This window comes from Styela clava, chromosome 13 (genome assembly GCF_964204865.1).
Source record: "Styela clava chromosome 13, kaStyClav1.hap1.2, whole genome shotgun sequence".
Classification (NCBI taxonomy): Eukaryota; Metazoa; Chordata; class Ascidiacea; order Stolidobranchia; family Styelidae; genus Styela; species Styela clava.
Window position 1 is genome coordinate 4,413,966 of NC_135262.1, and position 8,438 is coordinate 4,422,403.

Here is an 8,438-nt window from a genome sequence, read left to right on the forward strand (position 1 = left end):
AAAGTCCGTGTAGGACAGGGGTGGGCAATCTTTTTCGGCTCTTGTGACAAAATTGGCTAAATTTAACGAAAAAATTTCTCCGCATGCCGACCAAAATTAAAAACAGGATTAAAATAAGCATATATAGATGAAAACAGAGAGAGTAATGCATTTGCAAAGTTTATACTTTATAGGACATGGAAAATTTCCGGAAATGGCAACCGATCACGCAGTAGTTCATTTTCTGCACTCTCGTGTATTCCCTTTTCTATCGCTTATATTTCTTTCGAAATCATTTTATAACATGAATTTAGCAAGTAACTTCAAACAACCAAGTTTACAACTCATTTGTTACATCTTAATATATTTCTTTGTAGTCAGTTGAGTCCTTGGTGTCAATGTCACCTGATACAAGGACTTTTGAAACTCGAGAATTATAAATTTCCTCAATTCAAACTTAAGTCGATACTGAGATGGCAGTGACTTACCTTGATTCGAGACTCGAAGTGTGGTAGTGTGTGGCATTAATGCTTTATCTTTATTGTTGGTATGCAATTTTTTTTATCGTAGGGATGGTCAACGTAGAATGATTTACTATCCCAGAATATTTTGAAATAATTAGATCGAATCCAGAATACCGAATCCTATTTTGTTTTTACAATTATTTAAATAGTGGAAATTTAAGAATTTGAAACAATATTTTTTTTTTCTTTCAAATTTATGTGATCCCTAAAAAGATGGAGACAGAGAGAGAGAGAGTGTGAGAGAGAGAGATGAGGGTCATCACGTGACAGGTCAGATGCTTGCCAGTTTCATTTGTTTATCTTCTTTGTGGGTCGCCTTTCAGTTCCTTTTTGTGAGTTGTGACTATTATTTCGGATTGTGATTGCCCTAGACTGCAAGAGCAAATATTCGACAATTGGGATCATACGCACTGGCATGTATGGCTATCTGGCTATGGTAAATATGTCTCATCTGTATGTAATGATTAATACCGGTATTATTATTTTATCTATAAAAAAAAAAATATACGGTACAAAGGACAGGATTTACATATTTATCCCGGGTAGAGGAGAGCCAATAAGACGGCTTAATCATTCATTTACCGGTACACCACGGCCTTTGGTCTGGTTACCGGTACCGGTTCATGTCGGGCATGAGATTAGTTAGCCAGTTTAGGTGCCTCGACTTGATGGTGAACGAAGCCATAAGCATAACCGTGAACCACCCTTTGGCAGTATGGTGGCAAGGAGTTCAGCAATTCGGGTCTCACGACACGTAGTTTCATACCGCAATGACATGCTTCTAGTCACTGGTGGGTGTAGCATAACGATTTTCGCACTTGTCATTTGTCAATCCTAAACCCCACCTGACTGCGGCGAACAAAAATACGTCCCTAACTCACTACAACGTTACAATCACATCAGAGCTTGCGAAAGTATACGGTACCATACACCAGTCTGGATTTCATGGCCTTTTTGAACGAGAAATGGGGCGTGCAATCAGAAATTCCTGCGTGCAAATAAAAATTCCTGGCGTGCAATTATAGCTCACGGCGTGCAAAACAACTGCGCCCGCGTGCAACTGACTTCGACATTAGATGGGGGGTGTAGCCAGTCTGTGGACGATGACGTGTGAATTTACTTTCTACGATCGGGGGTTAAAGCTATACAAACCATCAAAGTACGACACTTAGAAGACTATTTGCGACCAAACGACCAGTGTGCGACCAAGGCTTTGAACATTGTTTCTGCTGCGTCGAGACTAGAGCATACGCAGCCATGCGTGAAAAAATTGGGCTTCTAATTGCATTTCTCACTGTCATATATTTTAAGAACACGGTCATTTCGAACAAAACTCGTTGAATTGAATACAAAGCACCGCATCACAGCAATCAAACAGACAAAAACACGGTGGTCGCAAATTGGTCGTCAAAGATATTATCGACGTATTGGAAATGCGCACCCCTTTAATATTCCCCCTCCTTTAAATGTAGAAACGTGAAAATTTAAAGGTGGGTGAAAGAAACACAACTCTACCCCCTTGCCAAGTTTCATCTTTTTATCTCTTAGAGTTGTATGGATTTTCAATTTTTTTTAATGAGACAATGGGTAGTTGGCGACATGAAAAAATGGTACGTTTTTTTTTCTTCGGTCAGGTTTTCGGTTGTAACTTTTTTGTTTGTGGCCCCATTTTAGTGTAATTTTGCAGAGCTATGAGGGACAAGTGGACGATAACGTGTGAGAAATATCGTCGTAGTTCGTTAATATTTTCGGCATTAACTAGATCAATGAAGCTGATGGCTGCGAATAGATCGTGGCCGCAAAGTAAGCCACCGTACCTCTCAATACATCCGCGTAAAATTACCAGTATTGGACAAAAAATATGTTGAATCATAGCAAAAATGGACATTTGACCTTTGACCCCAAACTTTGTTTGTATACTTTGTCTCTAATTTTGAAGTGTTTGTGCAGCTTTAGATATCGGCACTGTTCAGTACATCCGTGTAAAATTATTGTATAAAAAATACGCTGATTCAGAGCCGTAACTGGCCAGCGTCGATGAAGGCGTTCTTCTCGCCCATAACAATTCTCACAGGATTCCTATCATTCAACACGATATTGTCTTTTTTGTTTCGCCATTGTCGATCAGGCTAAATCTTGCAAGACGTAATTTTGGTACGTACTTGAGGTACAAATCTACCCTGGACCCAGCAATTCTCTCACACAGAATCCCCTCCCCCACTGATTTCACACCCACGCACGTAGGGTAATCAGAGATGCGGTGGCGGGTGTATTCCAAACGCTCAGCACGATGTGCCCCACACATGAAATGACATTATATACATGGCCCAAAAATATCATGAAGTTTTTCTTTTATTTGACTTGGTTTTAATTTCTTCTGAATATTTTCTCAGGATAAAATGTGAACATATATAATTTAATCACACCTTACACTGAGATGGGCAACAACAAGTCTCAACATCATTCCAAATATTCGGAATCTGCATCGAAGCGTCAGAGACTAGATTATTTTGCTAGTAGCAACTTTGACGGACTCTCTGCTGCGTCGATAAGAGCTAAATACCCTAATCCAGTTCGATCAACACCTTTGAGATTCCACAGAACTCATGGTGTTAATATAACCATTACCTATGGTGGTAGGGTCGCTTCAAGAGGTAATAGTTTCTGTTATGCTATTGCTTTCTCATCACGACCTATCAATGTTGAAGAACGTGTGAAAGTTAAATTGAAAACTGTGCAAAGGGGATGGAGTGGGGCAATAAGGTTTGGGTTTACAACCAATGATCCTGCTAGTATGGAAACTGCAGACCTACCACGTTATGCCTGCCCTGATTTAACAAATCGGAAAGGGTATTGGGCAAAAGCAATGCCTGAACAATTTGCGGAACAAGGCAGTATTGTATCTTTTTACGTCAACACTTCTGGTACAGTTTTTTTCTCTGTCAATGATGAATTGCAAGGAACTATCCTTGAATCTGTTGACGTAACAAGCCCATTGTGGGCTTTGTTTGATGTTTATGGTAATACAACATCACTCGAGCTTGTAAGCCGCATGGAAGATCAAATTGTGGACATAGGGGTAAATGATAGAAATTCTTCTGGTATGTCAACGCTCATGCCTGTTCATTTGCCATCCGATATGCCGAGATTTGCAAGAGAGAAGCTTTGTACAGATGAACACATTATTCCAATGACATTTTCTGCTACAATGGGAAAACAGTTAAAATGTCGCAACTTAATTCAGCTCACAAGGAAAGATGATGTCATAGAAAGTTCATTAGCGTTTACAAGCACTGCACTTAAAGCTGGACAGACAGCTTATTTTTATTGTGCTCAAACAAAACCTCATCATCTTCCCATGATAGAGGAGATAGGGTTTGGTGTTGGGATCACCACTTGCGATCCTTCATCAATACCAATCAATGAGTTGCCATTTGATTCTACCATGATTATGGATCGATCAGAATATTGGATTTTATTCAGAGATTTTGAGCCGCCACGTGAGACAGAATATTTTGCATTTACTGTTGAAAAAGGAGGATGTCTTACTTACACACGTGAGGGAGGTCAGAAAACTGTGCTTTTCCATATGGATGTCTCCCAGCCCTTGTATGTTGTACTTGACATGTGCTCAAAGGTATCGTGTTTAGCAATTGTGGGAATGAGCACACAGCTGGAAATTGAAAACGATATTCAAGAATCGTATAATAATCTGGATGGATATACCAGCATTCTCGATAATATGCCGACTTTCGATGGAAACTCATCAATGAGCAGGACACATTCTCTGCTACATGAGATGGATGGCTCAACTGAAAGGCCAATTCGACCAGCCAGTGAGTCTTTCGCTTCTCTAATGCTGCCTAGAACCACAAGTGGGGGACCACGCAGATCCCCAATGGCTGGTATTTCTATTTCTACAGCAAGAGAAGAAAGTGATGCGGAATCAGAATCACAAATGTCTTCTGGTATTTATCCACATGGTGGTGATTCTCATACCAGTGGAGTATACCCTCATGAAAATGCAACGAATTCAAGTGAGGGCGGTTCAAGTGGGGCAGTTGCCGTGGCAATGGCTGCAGCACCTGTTGTAGTATCTGCAATATCCTGGCTGGGAAATACTATGGTTAACAGATGGAATCAAAATACAGACAGTGGGAGTGGAAATCGCGAAGTTGTAAACGAAACATCTTCATCAGATTCTAGCAGTAGCAGTGGAATAGATGGTGATAATGAAAGTGAAGAAGATCTGGAAAGTGGGGAAGATATGTTCTTTAATGCAAATGATACCAGTCGATCGAATAATGATTCTGATGAGGATCCATCCACACAGCTTCCAAGATTACTTGAAATGCTAGATGCTGATCTTACAGAGCTGCTGCGTCCGTTGGATTTAGCTGGAGCTGATACGGGTATGAATACTCCAGGAACAAGTCGTATCTCACAAGAGGTAACTCCATCTTTGACAGTACCAAAAGAAATTGAGACAACGACTTCGAAAGACGAAGAAAAGCAGACCACAGACACTTCTGGCAAAGAAAAGCAAAGCACAGACACTTCTGACAAGGAGTGTGTAATATGTTGTGATGCATTTGTGAACACAGTTATGTATTCATGTGGACATGCATGTTTATGCTACGAATGTGGGCAAGTTATTTTAAGTCGCCGCAATCCAAATTGTCCAATTTGCCGTGCTGACGTGAAAGACATTATTCGGGTTTATCCAGCATGAATTAAGCCAAGTTCGGTATTTTTAAATCCATAATTATATTATCGTGTTTCATCAAAATGAATTTTGTTTGATTTATTTAATTGGTGCACAATTTTATAGTTTGCAGTTGTAATATTTAAATATTTTTTCGAATTTGAATCACAAATGATTACTTATAAGATTTGGTTATGTCTATAGAAATTTATGTTCCTAATATGAGATCCCTTTTTGTGTGATTTTATTGGGTGATAACTTTACTTAAAGATTTTTCTCTTAAAACACTTTGACAGTATATCCACTATTTTTTATCGTTTCCCTTTCTTTGGGCAAATAATGTGAAAATAAGTTGCATAATTATATGATATCATTTTATATGGTGAATGGTGATGCATCTCATTTTTATGACTGTAGTCAACGAGTCACTCGAACTTTGCATTTAGTTCTTTCCGCCTTGTGACAGTCAAATTTGAAATCATGATCATGCCAAAAGTTTGATCTATATTATTATTGTGCATATTTTCAGTTTATTAGAATTTAATGGCCAGTCATACTTTCAGAATACCATAATGCTAGATATGAATATCCCACCTCAACACTGATTTTTTTCATAAATTAAATTAAGTACCAGCCATTTTTTCTCCACCAGTGAATATTTTAATAAGTATGGATTGCAAATGGCTGGTACTTATTTTGTTCTTCTGCTTCAACCTGAATTTACAGATAATCCACTTGTATCTTCTAGTGCAGTGGTTCTCAATCTTTGTGGGCTGCGCCCTTTTTATAGAATTTGAATTTGTAAGCAATAATATACATTGGCATAAAAAATAAAAATGTCAGCAATATTTTTTCAACTTGTGCGAAACTTGCTTTTTTATGTCATTGCGCAACTGTTTAATATCAACAGATAGTTTTGATACCGCACAACGTAACTGGCTCCTCAAATTGTCATTCGTCAGCTTACTCCTATGCTTCGACTTTATAATTTTCAATTTAGAAAAGAAAAATTTGCACAAATATGTTGTTCCTATTGCCGCCGCAATACGCATTGCCATTTGTCTCAGGATGGGAAACTTATCGATATCTCCATCGTTGACTGTAGAATTGAAGTTTTCTATTTCTTTGAAACAAGTATTTCAGTTCCGTTTTTGATTGGATCAATTCAAGTTGCATGTCTTCTGGGGCATCTTCTACTCGAATGTAAAATGAACACATAAAAATTTTAAAGAGATTGTCGAATTTTTGTAAGTAAGCGAATCTCCTCTTCAATGATTTCACCAACTTTGCGACTTCGTCGCAATATTTATAAAAACTTCAAGTGGGCCGCACAAATTCTTCCAGTGGGCCGCATGCGGCCCGCGGGTTGGACATCGCTATTCCAGTGCACCAGTGGTATCAGTAACAACGACCTCGGTACAGCTTACACATGACTGGTATTGCGACTGTTATCAATCCCTGATTTATTATATTATTAATTAGAAAATACATTTCTTTATTCAACTAATAGTAATTCCTTATGTTATAAGTTGGAGTCAACTTTCATATATCTTTCATAAATTATGCAGTGGTGGAGGATTGGTGCTCTTTGATTAAACAAATGGGAAATTCTATTGGCGCTCCCAAAGTGTGCACCAAGATGGCGCACAACCTGAACCCCAACCTGGTACACATACTATGTTCAGCTTGTGCGCCATCTTGGTGCACATACTTCTGGAGGTCCCTCTTTAATTGTATTATGCCACCTATTCATTGATGGACACAATGGGTGATCATTTTGTATTTTCTTCTCTTGTCGTGAAAAATTGCTTTGGAATTTTCAGTAGTTGAAGATTGTTGTTATCGCTGGGCTATTACTTTTATTTATTTCAAAACTTACTGTGGGCTTTGTGGGAATCGTTCGGCTATCTGAAGTTTTGTGTGGTGACATCACCCAAATTAATTGCAGTGATTCCGTGACCATGGATACCAAGCTTGGGAAGAGTACGGTATCATACTGGTACTGTGAAAGATTAGATACCCTCACTACTTTGTGTCCATACATTTGAGCATTGCTCTCTGGTTTTGTCTAATTCTATTATTTTAACAATTCTGATTGTTTTTCGGACACTAGCCTTTTAAATTGTTGCTGGAAAGCATAATGAAAAAATAAAAAGTGAAATGAAAATTATAAAGTGATTCAAGTCGTCCCACATCATGGCTAAGCAGGGCATACCCAGGGTCAAACAGACCCTAATACGAAAGAAGCTACTATGTTTTGGATTGAGGTTGAACCTTCGGTTTTCCATGGTCGCCGATCGAATATCTTGTGCTCTGAATGTGGTAGTCATAAAATATGATTGGGATGAATCCAACATTTTTGATCTTCGACTGAACTGCAATATAGGCAGGCTAACGTTTGCAAGCTCAGTATTATTTAAGCCTATTTATTAATGTTGTATCATACAATTAGATTTATATGAATGCATTAAAGCATCTTTAATTTGCATGTGTTGTGTTGTGACGCTTTGCATAATTCCTTGCCACTATTTGATGCAAAAAGAAGTTACCCAAAATAGAAAAAAGTGTTGATATTAATAATAATTTTAATTTTTTAGTAATTTTCAGGCTTTTTTCCGCTTTGCATGGTTTTGAGTTATTTTTTTGCCTTTGTTTATCAGTGATCATGATATGTTACTTGATTCTGAAGTTCTATTGTTTCTCTGTACATCTATTAATAAAAAATTGAGTAACTTCTTCGATTTTTTTGTCACAAAACAAGACTTTCTTGTATCATTTTTGGGGGAAGAACAGTCACGGTTTTCCTAAGATGTATTCGCAAATATGAACTGATGATAAAGGTTTACAATATCAGAATAACTGGCCAACACAGTTCAGTTTTTTGTTTACACCGTAAATCCACCTTGAATATTTCCTGATTAAATACTAGATCTTTGCTCATTTTATACTACATAGTTTCATATTTTTATGGCGAGGAAAGTTTATCAGAGAGTTTACGCATACATGGTGACTGACTTTATCACCATAAAATTAAAGGTTAGAAAAATCTAACAGAGATGGTCAAATGCGACGCAACTACCTGTATCCAATATCTACAGTACCAATATCTGTGAGAGAAGCCAAGAAATCCCAATTCCAACTCGAAATTGCCATTTTTCATTTTCAAAAATTAAAAATTTGGACGAAGACACCGGCTATGATTACAGTTCAGGTTAATTTTGTTTGTAAAA

General features: G+C 37.9%; 1 protein-coding gene across 1 annotated transcript; it reads left to right on the plus strand.

The window, feature by feature from the left end:
* Positions 1–808: 808 nt before the first annotated feature.
* Positions 809–7,944, plus strand: LOC144431255 (E3 ubiquitin-protein ligase NEURL1B-like). The gene is made up of 2 exons (XM_078119116.1): positions 809–939; positions 2,897–7,944. The coding sequence occupies exon 2, from the start codon at positions 2,941–2,943 to the stop codon at positions 5,233–5,235; it is 2,295 nt and encodes a 764-aa protein (XP_077975242.1). The 5' UTR covers positions 809–939; positions 2,897–2,940; the 3' UTR covers positions 5,236–7,944.
* Positions 7,945–8,438: the final 494 nt, after the last annotated feature.